The 18074-nt window shown below is 48.8% G+C and overlaps 1 protein-coding gene across 3 annotated transcripts in view; it reads left to right on the top strand.

Moving 5' to 3' along the window:
- Positions 1-1465: 1465 nt before the first annotated feature.
- Positions 1466-18074, top strand: part of ZDHHC5 (zinc finger DHHC-type palmitoyltransferase 5) — a 27985-nt gene continuing 11376 nt past the window's right edge. The window contains exons 1-3 of one of the 3 annotated variants that reach the window (XM_056132388.1): positions 1466-1621; positions 6142-7325; positions 16548-16669. In XM_056132388.1, the coding sequence (XP_055988363.1) occupies positions 7222-7325; positions 16548-16669 (226 nt within the window). In that variant the 5' untranslated portion in view covers positions 1466-1621; positions 6142-7221. Of the gene's footprint in view, positions 1676-1751; positions 1864-6141; positions 7326-16547; positions 16670-18074 lie in introns of those variants that run through there. The other 2 variants (XM_056132402.1, XM_056132394.1) reach the window with 2 other exon arrangements.

Below are 18074 nucleotides of genomic sequence, written 5' to 3'. Positions count from 1 at the left end.
CTAAAGATGAGGAACTTTTTAGCCCGAGAGAGACGTAGTTGAAGTGTCAAGTTTATGTAATAGCGTTGCTTTCCAAAGAGAGATAGCCTGGAGCTAAAAGGAGGCGAAAACACCTGGCCTTGCTTTTGGGGGGGGGGGAGTGGAGGGGGGGTCACAGCTGTCTCGGGCTAATTAGGGCAAAGTGGCGCCATGATCTCCGCAGAGTGAGCCAGCAGCTGGCCAGAGGAGGGGAGTCTCCTTGCAACACCGTTTTCCTGGGCGCCCACCCGGAGCGTTGCAGCGAAAAAGCCCCGGAATGACGAAGCACGAGGAGCAAAGATCGCGGCCGACGCTGGGCGAGTCATTCCCTTTCCGCCTTCCCAGGCTGGCACTACGGACCCCCGAAGTTCGTCCCGCGCGCCTTCTCCTCCCTCCTCCGAGACCTTCCGGCCTGGAACTTCGCCCCCCACCTCGAGCTAAGGACCCTCTCGAGCCGGCTCCCCTCGAGTTCCAGGAGGAAATCGCACACTCCCGTTCTGCTGGTCTTAAAATTAAAAAAAAAAAAATATATATATATATATAAATAAAAAAAAAACACATGCCAGGGCAGAGAGAGGACTGCTTCGTTCGGAGGGTTTTTCAATAAAGTTTTTGTTATTGAAAAAAAAAAAGGTGGGGGCGAAGGGGGCGGAACGTGAGAAGGGCTTTGCAGCCGGCTCGCGGCTGGCCAATGCGGGAAGCGGGAGTGAAGCCGCAGCCGGTGAGGGTCTCCCGGTGATTGGTTCCGACAGAAGCCTGTCTGGACCGTACCACACTTCCTCCCAGGGAGTTTGGTGAATTCGGGAGGGTGGCCGCTTGCTTTCGAGTAAATCCAGCGCACACCTAATTATTCTGCACTCCCTCAGAGCCCTGTTTGGAGGGGGTGGGGGGCGGGGACGGCGCCAACAGAAACCGGGCGGCCGGGAACCGGGAAGCCGACCCAGGTCCTTTCCCTAATTTCCCAGAGCACCAACGCCAGCACGTCCCGTCTCCCCGCCGGCCGGCGGCGTCCCCGCGGCCCGGCGTGCGCGCCCTCGTGCTCTCGCGTGCGTACGCCGCTCCGCGCCGCCGCCAATCCCGACGCGAGGTCGCCGCGGTCGCCCGAGTTCGCGCGCACGCCCTTCCGCGAGCGCCGTCGGGGGTGGGGGCCCGGGACGGGGAGGGGAGGGGAGGGGAGGGGAGGGGAGGGGAGGAAGGGGGAGGTGGTGAATGGGCGAGTGAGCGGGGGCGGGCGCGGCGGCGCGAGCCGCATGAATGAGAGAAACGTGCCCCGCGTGAGACGTCGCGCGCGCCCGGGCCCGGCAGCCAATGGGAACGCGGGGCGGGCCCGAGACCCGGCACTGAGGCAGGCCGGCAGGCAGGCAGGCGGGCAGGCGGGCAGGCGGGCGGGCGGGCGTGGGGGGGGCGGGGAGTGCCACGGCCGCGCGCCTGCCTCGAAGACGAGCGTCGCCCGGCGGGAGCGCGCGGAGCAGCAGGGCGGGCGTGGAGCGTGCGGGGGCCGCGCGCTGCCTCTCAGAGGCCGGACGGCACTGCCGGGAGGCGGCGGCGGCGGCGACAACGACGGCGGCGGCGGCGGCGGCCGTGACGGGGACCGCGCCGGGGGGTGAGTGCCGGGGGACGCCGACCCCTGCGGAACCGGAAGTGCCGGGCCACTGAGGTGGGAGGGGAGAGTGACCTCTAGGGAAGGGGGGGACCGGGGCGGGGGGGGAAGCCGCTTTGGAGGAGGCCCCCGTTCCGTTCCTCCGCCGGGCCGCCTCATCCCACTGCGGCGGGGACTCGATGGCCCCGGAAACGGACGGCGAGGAGAGAGGCCGGGCAGTCGGGGGCCGCCGGGGCCCCGAACGGGTTAGTGCCGGGCCTCCGGGTTTGCTAGGTTGGGACCCCGCTTCCCCCCCCCACCCCGTCACCCCACCCCGCGCCGGGTGCCCCAGCCGCCGCCCCTTCCGCCCCCGGGTCGCGCCCGCTCCCCGCAGCCCCCCGTGGAGGCCCTGCCTCCGCGCATTCCCGGCGTCCGGCTCTGCCAGCCGGGCCCCGACTCCGGGGTGGGGGACCCGGGCGCTGCGCCCCTCTGCCCTACCCATGCCCTGCCCATGCCCTGCCCTGCCCTGCCCTGCCCGCCTGCCGGGCACCCCCACACCCGGCTTCTCTTCCCCCCACCCCACTTCGGCCGTCGCCCCCCTCTCCTCCTTTCTAGAGGGGACTTTGGACAAGTGGAGCTCGGATGGGTTCGCCCAGAGGGTTTTTTCACCTCTCAGGAATCGCTGGGACCCGGGAGGTGGGGGGGGGGCGGGTGGTGGTGGGAGAGTGGGGGTGGTGGGAGAGTGGGGGGGGGGGTAGGAAATTTAAAAAAAAAAAAGTGTGCTGCGGTTGTCGTCTCGGTGGAACCCATGCCCGGAAAGGAGAAGTGAGAAAGTGACTGAAAAGTTGTGCCGGGGAGCACAAGGGTGAGATGAGCGTCCGTCCGGCGCTCCGGACTGTTGCTGACCCGCCTGGGATGTTTAGGATTCCTGCTTCAGTGCCTCCTCGGCCCCGATTGCAGCCAATATTTGCATCCCTGCCGTCGTCCCTGCCGTCGGGGCGGCGGTGTGTGGCAAAGGGCTTCAAGAATGCGCCTTCTCTTATCATAGCTCATTCTAGAAACCCCCCCCCCCCCTCCAGTGCTCGTCAGCGTTAGGTGGCCCTGTACTTTGCTACCTGGCTGTCTAAGAAACACCCAGGTTCAACTCGGTAGCTCGGGCGTGTGGATGATTTTTCCATGATCTTTGGGAGTACCGGGTGCATTGAGATTTACTCTCTTCCGCCCCTTGCTTTTTTCCACACCAGCAGGACTTGGCCCGGTTTGGGGCTCAGGGCGCTGCTTCTCCCGAACCCCGGTGAAGGAAGTGCTAAGAGTAAACCTTGGCAGAAGCCACCGGGCCACATAGTTCGTATTGTTTATAGGTACATACTTCCATTCCATAGGTCATTCTGCGCCCGAGTGTGTCATATGCGTTCTTGTACACCTTTCTCACGCTGATGGCCCACACGCGCCCTGCGGTCTCAGCCCAGCCCTCCTAACCCAGCAGGGTCCTGTGAAAACTTGGTGTGTCGCGGATCATGCCTGGTGAATTGGTTCCTTCCAACGCCTATGCCCCGGCGTCTCAGTCCCTGGTCTCTTTTTCTAGTTCTGGACTCTGAGAATGGCCGCTTGTGAGCCTTGCTTTACCTAAGGCACTGTTATAATCCATGTGCCTGCCTTTTTTCCTCTGTCAGAAGAAATAATTTGACTCAATATCGGGTGACTAAATTATATCCTAGTCTAAGTAAAACGTAAGTAGGGTAATTTTCCCTCTTTTTTTTTTTTTTGGAGGAGGAGCTGGTGCCACTAACTAAAGCCAGCGATTCATATGGAAATTTTATTATTTTAGTTTGCTTTGTTTTTTGGGGGGGGCCACACCCAGTGGTGCTCAGCTGACTCCTGGCTCTGTGCTCAGGGAACACGCCCCACTGACTGGGGAACCATATAAGGTTCGCTGGGGTTCGAACTCACCTTTGGCTGAGTGCAGGGCAAGGCCTTACTACCTCCTGTACTGTTGCTCTGTTCCCTGTAAGTTTTAGGATCTCGAGGGAAAGCTTTAATAGTGTTGTTTGAAAAACCAAAACATTTGCCCTTTTTTTTGTTTGTTTTTATTTTGGGGGCCACACACAGCAGTACTCAGGACTTAGTCCTGACCCCGTGCTCCCTCTTCACTCCTGGTGATGACAGGAATCAAACTGGGTCAACCTCTGAGTTAATCTCCATCCCCTGTGTTTTGTGAATAAAGTTGCTTAGGCCTGAATTCAGAAAAGTTTGGGTTTTGATTTTGATACCTACAGGAAACTGATAATTAAGTTAGGGATTTTTTTTTTTTTTTGTGGGGGAGAGGTGAGGTGTCCACCGTCAGCTGTTCCCAGGGCTGCTACTGGCTGAGGGTAGGAGGTACTCCTGACAGTGCTCAGGAGACCAAGCAGTTAAGGGGAGTCAAACAGCCTCACACTTGTGAGGCAAGTGCTCTTCCATTGAGTCCCACCCACGGTCCCAGGTCTTTTGTTTGTTTTGGACTGTATTTTGGGGGTTCACATCTGGCATGCTCAGTGCTTACTCCTGGCTCTGCACTCAGGGATCACGTACAGTAGGGCTGGGGGCAGTCATATGCGGTGCATACAAGGACCTTCCTCGCTGTACTCTCACTCTCTCCTTCCCCCTCAAGTCTTTACTTTTTGGGGGGGGAATCAAGTTCTTACTCTTTAGGAGGGAGTGAGGTGCCACATCCAGGTACTCAGGGCTTCCTCCTGGTTTTGTGCTCAGGGATCACTCCTGACAGGCTCAGAGGACCAGATGGGGGCCCAGGATCAAACCCAGGTCCACTGTGTCTAAGGCAACTTCCCCATCCGCTGTACAGTCCCTCAGGTCTTTACTTTTAATGGAGCTAGCAACTTTTTGTAATCTCTTTGGGGATTCACTCTATTGCTCGTATTGTTTGGTTCTCTAAAATAATTTTGTCCAGAGTGATGGTACATGTTGAAAAAAGGTGCCTTTACCTTCTTCATGCCACAGGTAAAAAAGGAAGTGATAAATTCCCCAGCATATTCTTTTTCACTGTTTGAATTCTGACATTTCAGTCTGGCCTTTTGTTATTAAGGTAGATGCTAGGTGGCTTGAATGGAATAAAGTCTTTATTTAAAATATTCCAACAAGTTGAAAAAAAAAAGGTTCCCCCCCCCCCTCCACCGGATTCCTAACTGTGTGGGCAGGTAGTGTAATGGATAAGAAAGAGGTAGTAAGAGTTTGTGTTGGCGAAGGGGCTTGTGAACTCTTGGGTTCTGAGCCTGACTACTCAAGTGATTCAGTGAAATGGCTCCAGGCATTCTCTAGCCTTCAATTTTACAAAGTGGGATAAGGGGCCATGTCACCAGATAATGTGAGTTAAGTGCTTTGAGATCACCAGATGAAAAGCATTCTATAAAATGCAAAGTGATGGTGTTGTTTTGTTACTACCATCAACAGAAAAATAATTGTTGCTCTTAATCATATCTGAGAAGGTGGGGCTCAGTGAACTACTAATCACCAGTGTTGGAATAAACTGTTAAATTGGGAAGAAAAGGATCAGCCTGTCTGGTTGACTTACTTTCTTATTGAAAACATTTTCCTTTCAAGGCAAGAATGTTTCTCATTCAGGTCCTTTTTGTGGGTTATTCCAGAATTAAAAATTTAGTTTTTACCTTTTCAGGATTATAACTAAAAAGCATAGAGATATGAGAGAGACTAAAAGGAAGTGAGACTTAAGGTTCCAATAGTAATATTTCATTATCCTTATATCAGTATGGTGATAAATATACTTTGCCTAAGAAGAATACTCTTCACTTCTATTCTGTGGGCTTATTGGTGGTGGTGGTGTTTTAAAGTGGCTGCCCCCTCACCGCCTTGCAGTATTGGGGATCAAACTCAAGGCCCTATATATGCTTGGTATGTCTTCTACCACTGGGCCATATTCCTGATCCAGTTTTGACTCATTTTTTTATCTTGGCCACAGCCAGTTATGCTTAGGGGTTATTCCTGGCTCTGCATTTAGGAATTACCCCTGGTGGTGCTTGGTCGACCATATGGGATGCCGGAATCAATCCCAGGTCAGCAAGGCAAGTGTCCTGTCTGCTGCACTATCTCTCTAGCTGCAGTTTTGACATTCTTAGTATTTATCGTGCCTTGATATTTGTATCAGATGAGATGGGCCTTATAAGAGTTTGTATTTTGACCTTAGGCCAAATGAAGTCATGTTTTTTTTCTCTTTCCAGTATGACCAGAAGTTAGGATGGTGAAGAATTCTGACTCCCCATACACATTCACGAAGTAGAAAAATATCTGGGGCCCCGTGACAGCTCAGAGAGCTGGAGTACATACTCTGCGGTGGGAACCTTGGGTTCAGTCCTTGGCCTTGTTTGGTCTCCGAGCACCCTTGGGTGTGGCCCAAAAAGAAGAAGAAGAAAATGAAAATAATCTTTCACTAGGCATTTTTAGCAGAGTAGCCTGAGGGCCTTTAGTCTTGGTGTTCTTAAGAAACTTCTTGAAAAGAAGTTTTCTGATCAAGATGATTTGTTTTGCTCCAGGTGAGGCACTGTAATCCAGTTGAACTCTGCATCCAGAAACCCCAAGATTGAAGACAGATTGGAGACATTGATTAACCTGGTAACAGGGACCTCTTTGGAACTTTGTTTTCATCCATAGTAAACTTTCAAAAGTATCTTCAGAGTGGCATTAACGGAATTCACCTTCTTTTGCTTACCGGGAAGAACATGGCTTCGGGGATTTCGTATTTCCCTTTAGTTTTGTATGAACTCTGTAGAAAACAAAGTTCTTAGAGGACTTGGGAACAAGAAGAGATCGAAGACAAACCTCCTGTGCTCCTTTCTGTTTTCCCTCCCTCTCCAAAGAAAAGGAATTACAACTTAGCCTTGTACCAGCTGCTGCCCAGCGTCAGCCATCAACAGGAAAGAAATCAAGTTAAATCAGTGCCCAAGTGGAAGAAGCCCTGAAGTCAAGGTGTGGGAGTGGTGACTCGAGAGAAAACCGCCTAGAGGGACTCGACAGACTGCTTTTCTTTCCAGCTGCAATGGGCTCTGGGTTCCTTTGGGGATTAAAATAGAAACTCTGGGCACACTTCTTCGGAGGTGTAGGTGGTCGTCACCCTCTGTGGACTGTGTGGTCGGCGTGGAGCTACCCTCGTATCTCCGAAGAATTTTGTTCTTTCTCTGAAGGATTCCGCCCTCCTCCGTTCTCGACTTTCCTTTCGCAGACTTGCCTCCATCCATGAGCTGTTCCTTGATCTGCTTGACTGCCCATGTTCTCCATTCGCATCTATTTGCATGTGTCCGGCCTCCTGTTTGTTTCCAGTTTCTAACCTGCACAAGTTGTGTCTCTTAAGCTTTCTGTCTGCCTCATTCTGGGAGGTGGTGGTTCATCGGTGGGCCATCACCTTTCCCCCTCCCATGTGCTTTCCTTCATTCGCAGTCTTTTGACCTCTGGTTTTGTTTGGGAGGGGGAAGGGTGACACCTCTGAATTTCTGTTCCTTGGTTCCCTTCCGGACTCTTCTCTCCATCGTTTCTCCCTCGTCCCATTTTCTTGCCTGTTCTGCCGCTGTGTGGGCCTGGGCTATGCGGCAGGGCAGATCTCCCACCAGAGGTCCAACATGCCCGCAGAGTCTGGAAAGAGATTCAAACCCAGCAAGTATGTTCCGGTCTCAGCAGCCGCCATCTTCTTAGTAGGAGCCACGACGCTCTTCTTTGCCTTTACGTGAGTGTTTCCCCAGCGGTGGTATTAGGGTGGGGGTGGAGGGTACTGTGTGGGAGGCGAAGGGGGTGTGTTTGCTCTTGAAGTTTCCTAGTTACTGCTGCTAGTGCTGATGTCTGATGAAAGTAAATCCTAATCCCGGGAATAGAAGAGTGAGGGAAAAAGCCTGTCCTTAGCCGGGTATCTACTGCTCTGTTGAATCCTCTGCCCTTTCCCCTTTCTTTTCCCCTGCCTTTGGAATTACAGATGTTCTCCGTAGTTTCCTACACAGTTCCATCAGTAGATGATCCTCCACACGGAAGGAAGTGGGAGGATGCCGCCAGGAGAGATGTGACACAGCTTTAGTGATCAGCTCTCTGTGGCAGAACTAGAATATAGGAAAGGCTGTTATCTCCAGGATATCTGAGATTTAGATTTCGAGATTGTGGGGACTTTTAGGGTTGAGTTAGAAGATACACCGATGGGACGGACAGTTCTGGCTTTCCGTGCTACTTAGATGGGTTTCTCTGTAGTATTAAGAGCGAAGGCATAGGGAAGTGAAGGCTCCTGGGAAAGGCATGATTTCTGTAGGAGGAGTGCTGGAAGACTGGATTGGCAAAGGGGTATGTCCAGCGATGCTCAGGTCTTAGTCCCGGCTCTGCACTCAGGGATCCTCCCTGGCGATGCTCAGAGGCCCATATGTGGCATCAGGAATTGAACTGTGTCTGCAATGCAAGTTTGCTGACCACTGTACTCTCTCTGTCTGGTGAAAGACTTGACGTAAGTTCCTGCTGAAAGGAAAGGTCGTTTCCAATTTAAATCTCCAATTCCACGTCCTTTTAGGAAAAGCAGATAGTTTCAGATTTCCCATTTAAGATATTTATATTTTGGACTGGAGTAATAGTACAGTTGTTAGCGCACTTGCCTTACATGTGGCCAACCCACATTTAATCTCTGGCATCCCATATGGTCCCCCAAGCCTGCCAGGAGTGATTCCTGAGTGCTGAGCCAGGAGTAACCCCTGAGCACCTTGGGTGTGACCCCAAAACAAAGATAATTTGTTTTTTGTTTTATTTGGTTTCGGGCCACATCTGGCAGTGCCCAGGGCTTACTCCTGATTCTGTGTTCAGGGATCACTCCTGATGGGGCTGGGGAACCAAAAAGAGTAAGCTGCCAAGGATCGAACCTGTGTTGTATCGAGCCTGTGTGTGTCAGCTGTGTGCAAGTCAAGCACTTTATCTTCTGTAATAACTCCAGCCACAAGATACTAATGTTTTGCCATCTACTTATTACTGGAGGAGACTGAGTGATTTATTCTGTGTGTGTGTGTGAGTGAGTGTGTGTGCGCGCGCGCGCCACACTAGTGGTGCTCAGGAGTTGCTCCGGACCCTGCTTGGGGATCACACCTGATGGAGCTCAGGGGGTCATATATAGTGCCAGGTGTTGCAGGACAAACACCTTACCACTCACTGTACGATTGCTCGGGCTCCTGAATGATTTTTCCTTCCCATTTTTTGCAGTATTTTATTTTTTGGCTGTTAGGCCACACCTGTCAGTGCTCAGTCTGTTAGGCCACACCTGTCAGTGCTCAGTGCTTACTCCTGGCTCTATACTCAGGGACTGTCTGTGGCATGTATGCAGGGCAAGTGTCTTACCCACTGTGCTCTCTCACTCCACAGTATTTTTAACTGTTTACCTTTTAGCAGCTTTTGTAGGGGTTGTAGCGAGCTTTCCCAGCAGTTGTTGGGGCCACTCCTGGCTATACTTTAGCCGGCAATGCTGGCCTGACCACTGGCAAGCCCAAGCCATATAGTGCTGCTCGGGCTCAGTGGTGCTCACTAGCAAGCATGTTGCTGTATGAGGCTTTTGAGTCTTAAAACTGTTGAGTCATTGGGTTAGTGTTTTACCTGTAGCTCTTGAAACAATCAGAGCAGGCTAGATTTTCCTGGGTACTTAGCTTGTTCAGGTTCAAACCTAATTGTGAGGGACTGCTGAAAGCACTGTGAGGGAGGTTGGTAGGAAGAGGAAGATAATTAAACGGGAGGGAATAAAAGGAATTTGGACCCACTGAAGGTTGGATGAAGCAGAAATTGCTGCAGTGCGTGTACTTTTACAGAGGGAAGTGCAAAGCAGACTCTAACCTGAGATAGAAGGGAAGGAAACAGTCCCAACTTGAACTTCCTGTGCCAGAAGGGATTCTTTAAGATGTGGGTTGTGGACTGGGAGATAGTACAGGGGTTCCCATGCCTGACCGCAGTAGAACTCTGGCACCACCTGCCCCCCACGCACTGCCAGGTGTTGCCCTGGAGGACACCTCAACGTTGTGGGACGTGACTGGTGCCTCCTAAGCACCATTGGGGTGACCCAGTAGCTCTGGGCCCCACAAGGCCCAACAGCATTGTGTTCTCAGACCCTTACATTGAACCACCAGCTCTGTTGGCTGAGAATCACAGGGCTTGACCTCTGAGCACCACTTGGGAGTTCCCCTTTCTCCAGAAAAGTGTGTCCTTTGATTAAAAGTGATAGTAAGCAGAAAAAGCATGGATCAGTTATTCTGGACTAATTCAAACTCCAGCGTCTTGTAACTGAATGTTTGTTTTCATATAAATTTTGTTACAGTTTATTTTCAGTAAATGTTTGATATGTAAACCTATTTTATTTATGTATCTGGGGCTGTGTAAAAATTTCTCTGGGGAAAGGAGGTTGTGAGTGAAGAAGTTGAAATTTTAATCTAAGTTATTAGCATCATTCCAATTTTCTTAGATTTTTGGCCCCGAGCTCTCCAGCCTACCAAATCCCTCAGTGATCTAGAACAGCCTTATTATTCTCTAGCTAACCTCCTTTCTATATGGATTTTTTCTTTCATATAAACTTAACATGTCTAGAGATCTGTCCGTCATGGACTGATTCCCCAGGAAGGAGTTAGGAGTCTCCTGTGTCAGGCCTTTCGGTTTCTGCTATTATAACAGCAAGTAAAATCAACATCTTAACCAAGGGGTGTTTGTTCAGAATCTTGGTATCCTTGTAGCATTTGTGGTGCTGTATCAGAAGGCACATGTGCAGAACTAGTTGACACTCTGGTGAGGGTTTTTTCTTTGAAAAAAAACCAAGCCCTAGAAAATTGGGGGTGGGGGGCGCAGTATGAGTTGGATTTTGTCTTTTAGCCTATTTGCTCTTGAGATAGGGCATCAGACTCCTTGTTCTTAACTTGCTAATTTGGAATCATGAAATTGTTTGGCAGGTTATACCAGTTTCCCCACAAAGAGTTGTCCTGACATAGGCATTTTCTAACTGATAGTTGAAGCCATTTAACCTACTTTCCCATCCCCTATGCCAGAAAAGTGGGGGCCCTCTTTTTTCCATGATCCCTTGGCCCAAGGAAAAAGAATGTCATTGGACTTATATTATTTTTTGTCTTTTGGGGCGACGCCCAGTGATGCTCAGGGCTTACTCTCAAGGCTTACTCCTGGTGGGGCTCTGGGGACCACGAGGGGTAGCGGGGACAGATCCTGCATCAGCTATGTGGAAGGCAAGTGCCTTTCCCACTGGACTCTCTAGTGCTTCATGGGACATAGTGACTGGATGTGCAGTTACTACTTCTAATTCAAAATAAGAAGAGACTTAGTCCTTCTAGAGTCCCACCCTCACTGTTTTCTTTTTTGTGTTCCTTTTTGGGGCCACACCTGGCGTGGTGCTGGATGTGGGGGATCCTCCCAGTGGTGCACATTGCACCCTGTGGTGCCGGGATCTGACTGTTCCCTGCACGTAAAGCGTGTATTCCTGCCACTCATACGTCTCCCTGCCCCCCTTCTAGTTTTCTTAGAACTAATTTCTGGGCTCTTTCCCTCCATACTGTCTCCTGGACTTGCCCTGTGGAGACAATAAATACCGTATATCTCTCTCACCTAGCTGTATCTCTGAAATTCTTTTTTTCTATTCATCTGTCTCTAGCAGTTCCTCTGAATATATCTCTGGGCTGAGGGGATCGAACTGGGGTCTTCTGCGTGCAAGGCAATTGCCTTAGCTGCTCTACTCTCTCCAGCCCCTCAACTAAATTCTTCTGTTCAGGCCTTTCAATCTGGCTTCTGGGGCCAGAGAGTTGGCTCAGCGCGCTGAGTGCATGTTCCGCCTACAGGAGGCCCCGCATCCACCCCAGTGCCACACAGTCACCCGAGCATCGTCAGGAACGCCTGGAATGGGTCAGGCCGAGTGTGGCCCAGAAATCCGGGTGTGGGGGACGGGAAATGAAAGCTGACTTGTCATCCTCTTGTCTTCACTAGATTACAGCTGTCTACTTTTACATCAGTATGAGATCCAGGTGAGAATTTCTTTGAGAGCTGAGGACTGGGAGTAGGAAGAAGAGCCTTTCGGCTGCCAGTATCATTAGTGGAGGCTGGTAGGCTTTAGCTACTTAGCAGCAGTTTACTTGTCTTTTTTTTTTTTTTTTTAGTCAAGTAGGGAAAGCTATCAGTAGAAATTATTAGTTGGATTGATCATTGATCATAAAAACGAAAAATGGTAGCCCTTAGAACAGAGACTAATAAGACGGCTGATGAAAATACCTGTTTGTTCCCTCTTGCTTTCTCAATACTTAGCAGTATTGGGAGTGCCTTAAATCTTTTCCCCTTTTTGCGCTTTATCTTTTTTGTTTTGTTTTGTTTGTTTTTGGGCCACATTCAGTGGCGCACCATTACTTCTGGCTCCACAGTCAGGAATCACTCCTTGTGGTGCTCGGGGGACCTTATGTGCTGCTGGGGATCAAACCTGGGTTGGCCGCATGCAAAGCTCCTTGCCCATAGATACCATCGCTCTGGCTCAGTGTATAAAATCTATTATTTTTTAATGTGAAGTTTATTTATTTATTTTTTTGGTTTTGGGGGTCTTGCCCAGCGATGCTAAGGGCTTTCTCCTGACTCTTCACTCAGGGATCACTCCTGGCAGCTGAGGGAACTGTATGTGAGGTTGGGGATTGAACTCGGGTCTTCTGTGTGCAAGGCAAATGCCCTACCTGCTGTACTATCTCTCTGTCCTCTGTATAAAATCTTCAGAGTAGTGTTGTCTGGTTCAAGCAAGACTGGTGTGTAGAGGCCCAGCCACTGTCTTCTTTTCCTTTCCAGGGGCCCTTGAGATCTTCTCAGTCTCTCGGCAGTGCCAGTTTATATTCTTTAAACTTCTTGAGTTATGAGGCAGTTAAATCAGCTGTTGTTTTGTCTGTTTGTAAAATTGATAAGGGAGGGTTTGGGGTGAAACTTTGCTGTGATCCTCTGGGAATAAAAGTCAGGACTGTGAAAGCCATTTGCCATTTATAAATTGGGTTTTTTTTTCTTTTCAGGTTTTTTGTTCTTTTTTTTATTTTGGGGTCATACCCAGTGATGGTCAGGGGTTTATTCCTGGCTGTGCTGGGGACCGTATGGAATACCGGACGTCGAACTCGGGTTGGCTATGTGAAAGGCAGACGTCCTACCCACTGTACTATCGCTCCCGCCCCGCTTTTCAATTTTTGTTTCTGACCTCTCCCAACCTGTTTATCCTTAGAGTTTGGCAACCTCTGTGACAGTCCTCTGGCCCTTTTTTCATAACTGCAGAGGTGCCCGCATGTGATTTGAATAGGAGCGACTGATGATTTCAGGCATTAGTTGAGCAGCAGTTGTTTCTTTCTCTCTCCATGTTTTCTCATCCCGGTTTAAGTGACCAGGGCCTGTATATCTCATACGCAGCTGCTTGAAAAGCTGATTAATAGAAGCACCACAAATCTAGAGCTGTAAGAGAAATTTAGGAGGAAATTGTCTTCCCATGGAATCTTGAGAATCTCCAGGGACAGGAACTGGGTGTTCATTCCATCCTGGTCTTATTCACAAGAGTCATACATTTGAACTATTTGCTAGGCATGGGTGGAATGTACTCACCTATTCTTCAGGAGCTTTAGTTTCTCTGTTTCAATTGTCCTTGAGTCTCTAGGACCTCAGATAGTAGAAATGCAATTAAGGATGAAGGTGGAGCTGGAATGATAATGGATGATGATGGTGATAGTTAATAATGTTATTTTTGTGTGTGTATCTTCAGCTCAGTGAATGCTCAGCATTAAGCCAGCTGGCATAAAAGGAATTCCCGGTTCTTTTTAAGCATTGTCTCCTTCATTCCCTTATCACTATGTAGTTGGAGTAATAAGCTTGGAGAGTTTCCTGTGGATTACCTAATGCTACATAGCAAAGCATTGATCAAGCCTGGGATTAAAAGTCAAAGCTTCTGGACTCCTACTTTGTTTTCCTTACCAGGAGCTAAACTGCTTTTTTTTTTTTTTTTAAATCCTAGGAAGTGTTAGGGAAGGCTAGGATTAACAGCTTTCCAGGAATCTGAATACTGAAACTTGCTGTCCCCTTTATTATTTGTTTATTTGTTTTTTTGTCTTGCAAACAGGAGTACTGAATGGGTGGGCAGAAGAACCTGTTCTTGAGGTGTTACAGGTCTGGGAGTCTCATCAGTGAGTCAGCCCGCCTTCTGGGCTACTGCCACTCCCTGTGCTTCTTGGAGCCTATGATTACTACCAGAGGCTGAGAACGGGCCCCAACAACTCCTCTCCTTAGCTCAGGCCTCATCTCCCATCAAAGGCAACAGATTCAGACAGGCCATTTAGGGTGGTCACCTAGGAATCTGGCCAAGCAATCGAGCAGCAGCAAACCTCTTCTCAAGACAAGCTGAGTATGGAATATTCTGGCAGGACTAGGTTTTGCTCCCACATGCCTCCCTTTCGTTGCGTGTCTTCTCAGCTGCACTGCTCAGGATGGAAGCCACAGGTCTTTGATTTGACTCGAGGAGGAAACACTGCCTGCAAAGTTGACTTACTTGCCTCACCTAGATTCTGCCATCGTGGGGGCAGGCTATCTGGCAACAGATAACGAAACTCAGTCCCAGGATTGCACACTTCGGTTAGGACGGGTTGCTATCAGGAAGGTGACCGGGCTAAAGTTCATCATCGCCCATATCCAGGTGTGGGTGAGAGGTAGACTGCCCAAGAAATTGGATGATTTTATGTGTGAAACTGCAGAAACTGAGGAAAGAACAAGGTCTTGGAAGACTGACACCTCGGCCTAGTAGGGGAGTTGATCTCTTTTTTCATTCATCTTAAGTTTCTTCAGGGATGGAGGTACACCCCCTCGCCCCTTTACCCCTCCCCCCAATACACCTGGGCCACAGTGGCGAAGTCTGAAAAGGAGATTGAAGACATTTTAAATCCTGGGCATCTCAGTGTTCTAAGGTTTAATTTCTTTTCCCCTTCTAATTATCTTCCCAGGCTGTAGGAGTTCAGTGAGTCATCCTTTCTCCTCTTCCCCTGGCGGAAATTGAAGGACAGCTAAGTACTAGGGAGGGGCTCTGACCTGGATGACTGGTTTTCAGTTTCTCTCCCTCCCTCCGGTGGAGCCTAGGAGGTCAGGTTTTGGGTGAGGCCTGGTTAGGACCCTAACATTTCCAAGGCATGAGAACTCCTGGAAGTGGCTCCTGAAGGATTTCAGTGTCTCTAGACTGTCTGTTCAGGGTTGTCCTTTTTCTTTTCGTGGCGACAGATCACCTCTCTGAACAGAGCCCAGGACTGCTGTCCTTTAATTAATTCTCCAGACTCCTAGTGCTGTTTTGTTCTCTTGGCCCCATCTTTTCTTCAGTGAACTATGAACTCTTCCTCTCCTGTTCTGACTGGTCTCGATAAAGAGGAAGAGGGCAGATGCTGTCCTATTTCTGGAGATTGAGTTGTCAGCCACAAAGTAGATTAGGGTACTTAGCCACTGTCTTGTCATTGAAGGTTCTTCCTGTATTGGAACAGGAGAGAGGATTTTGATAACAGTATCAATCCTGACAAAGCAAGCACCAAGCATATCATATATTCTTCTGAAACTTCAGTTCCCGGGAAATTATCAAGCTAGAAATGCTCAGGAGGCATTCCTACTTAGGCTTTTATCCTGAAAGCTTCTACAGTGTTTTTTTTTCCACCTCCAAGGAAAAGTTACCAGAACCCTATACAATACTGAATGTGTTAATCTAGTTTCTTACATAGGGAATAAGAACTGATTTAGTCTGATAATTTTTTTCTTACCTTTCACTCTTTTGCTTTATTTTTTAGTTGGGGGCCGTATCACTCTCTTTTGCTTTATTTAAAAAGCAATTGAGGTTCCAGACTGACAGTACAGTGTTAGAGCACTTGCCATGCGTGTGACCACCCCAGGTTCTATCCCTGGTGTCCCATGTGGTTTCCTGGGCACCACCTGGAGTGATTTCTGAGTGTAGAGCCTGGAGAAACCCCTGAGCATTGCTCCGTGTGACCCCAAATCAAACCCCAAAATGTCCTGGTGTTTATCCTTAGGCTTTTATTTCCTTTGTCCCACCATGAGAACTAGCCTCTGGTTGAATGATAAAACTCTTAGTAATATTTCATGAAAATTAGGTAGTTGGGGCCCAGAGAAGCAGGACAGCGGATGAGGTGCTAGGTTTTACATGGCAGGTCTGGGTTCAATCTGGAGATTCCATATGGTGTACTGAGCCCGCCACGAGTGATTGCTGAGCACAGAGTCAGGAGTAAACCCCAAGGACTGTCCAGCATGGCCCCCAAACCAAAAATAAATAAATAAATTTTTTAAAAAAGGAAAAGGGGGAAAAAAATTAGCCAGGTTGAAAATAGTTCAGAGCTTGCTAGGAGGGACCTGACCTGGGTTTGATCCTTACCATCTCATATGGTCCCCTGGGTCTGCCGCCAGTTAGGGCCTAAACACAAAAACAAACACACAAAAAGAGAAAAGCCTGCTGGGAAGAGAGCATGGGAGCCAGAGCCAGAGTCCAGTGGTATCCCATGCTTTGGGCTGGTGTTCAGGTCAATGGGGCATAAATGGAAACCAGAAATCTCAGGCTGTTCACCAAAGGAAGTGTTATCGGTTTCACTTACATTCTCAGACATTGCTCTTACACCTGGTTTAAAAGGAGAGAGGAGTTAGACTTGAAAGCAAGTGGCAAGAGCCACGGGGAAGGAACCTCACCCCTTCCTGTAAGGGGTTATGGTAGAGAGTGAGGAGAGTGAGTGGTACACTTTAATCTAAAATCATTTTTCATGGGAAAGTAGACCCACTTGTAAGAAAGGGCAAAATTAACTTGACAGTAAAGGTGAACCACACTAGAATTTTATATGAATATTTACAGATTTCTATATGGTTGGTGTTCAAAGTGTAGGAGGCGGCTTCTCATTGTTCTTATTTATCTGTGCAGCTGCCCAGGACTAAGCCTCTATGTGTCACCTGCAGTGCCCATCTACAATGCGATTGTTTTTCTCTTTGTGCTGGCCAACTTCAGCATGGCCACCTTCATGGATCCAGGGATTTTCCCTCGAGGTAAGATTGCCCCTTGGAAGCTCCTTACTGCCTTTGAGAAATTGTTGAGGACGGGGATATAGTTCAGAAATAGTGCACTGGCCTTGCATATAGGAGGCACCGTGTTCGGTCATCCCAGCACTGCAGACAAAAGTGATTTGCAGACATGCACATTTTGTCCAGGATCTTAGGAGTTCTAGAGTTTGGGGATACTTTTAAAAAATGTTAGTGGTACAGGGGATTGAATCTAGGGCCTCGTACATGCAAGTCATATGTTCTACCCCTGAGCCACATTTCCAGTCCCTTGGAATACTTCTATAATGAAAAGTATGTTAGGGTCTTAAGCAATATCTGTCAAAACTTTGAGGCACTTTGGAATAATTCTTTAGTTTTTGGTTACTTATTTGGCAGAAATTTGAGCATATGAATTGCATGTCGTTGCTGTATAAAATAGTATCTAAGATAAATTAGTTAAAATAGTGGATACAAACTAATGGAGGCATGAATAAAGTTCTATGACAATGTAGAATATTTGTGCAGATAAATTGGGTTAATATTGGGTAAGTAGGTAAGAAAAGCACATAGTGGAAGAAAAGGACATCATTCTAGGCAGAGGACGCAGCACGTTCAAAAGCTTGAAGCCATGAAAAGTCTCTGTTGGTTGGACTTAGAATACATTTTGGGGCTAGGAGGGGTAGGAGATTAACTCAGAGCTAAACTGTAATAGATGCTTCATGTGCTAAATTAAGTAGGGTGTATTCTCCCTCTGGACCTGGAAAGAATCTCTTTAATTAGAAGAATAATGGAATTGGATTTTGTTTTTTGTTTGGGGCTATACCCAGCGGTGCTCATAGACTGGTCCTGGATCTGTGCTAAGGGGTCACCCTGGTACTTCTGGGGGTGGGTATATGGGGTGCTAGGGTTTGGATTTGTGTCTGCAGCATGCAAGGCAAGTGCCTAACCTGCTCAACTCTCTCCGCTCCTTCAAATTTCTGCTTATAATGATTTCATCCAGAGAGACTGAAAGGCAGGTAAGGCACTGTCTTACACTAATCCCTGAACCACATTCCCCAAGAATCACCGGGAATGATCCTTGAACACTTAGCCAGGAGCAAGCCCTGAGCCCACTAGTTGTGGCCCAGAAACAAAAATAATACTTGGGTTGAAGAGTTAGTATTGTGGTTACGGTGCTTGCCTTGCATGTGGCTGGCACTGATTTATTTCACAGCATCACAATTTAGTCCACTGAGCACAGCACCAGGAGTAAGCCTTGAGCACCCTGAGGTAGGACTCCAAAACAAACAAGATTCTTTTGGGAAGTACCAGATAGCTTGTGAGGCTATTGCAGTGATGCAGACCAATTAAGCACTAGATTTTAAGGCTGGAGTTAGGGATTGTTTTGAAGTGTTTGGAGTAAAAAAATTTA

This window comes from Sorex fumeus, unplaced genomic scaffold (genome assembly GCF_029834395.1).
Source record: "Sorex fumeus unplaced genomic scaffold, SorFum_2.1 ptg000007l, whole genome shotgun sequence".
Classification (NCBI taxonomy): Eukaryota; Metazoa; Chordata; class Mammalia; order Eulipotyphla; family Soricidae; genus Sorex; species Sorex fumeus.
Note: the sequence above shows the minus strand (reverse complement) of the source record. Positions and strands in the feature narration are given on the sequence as shown.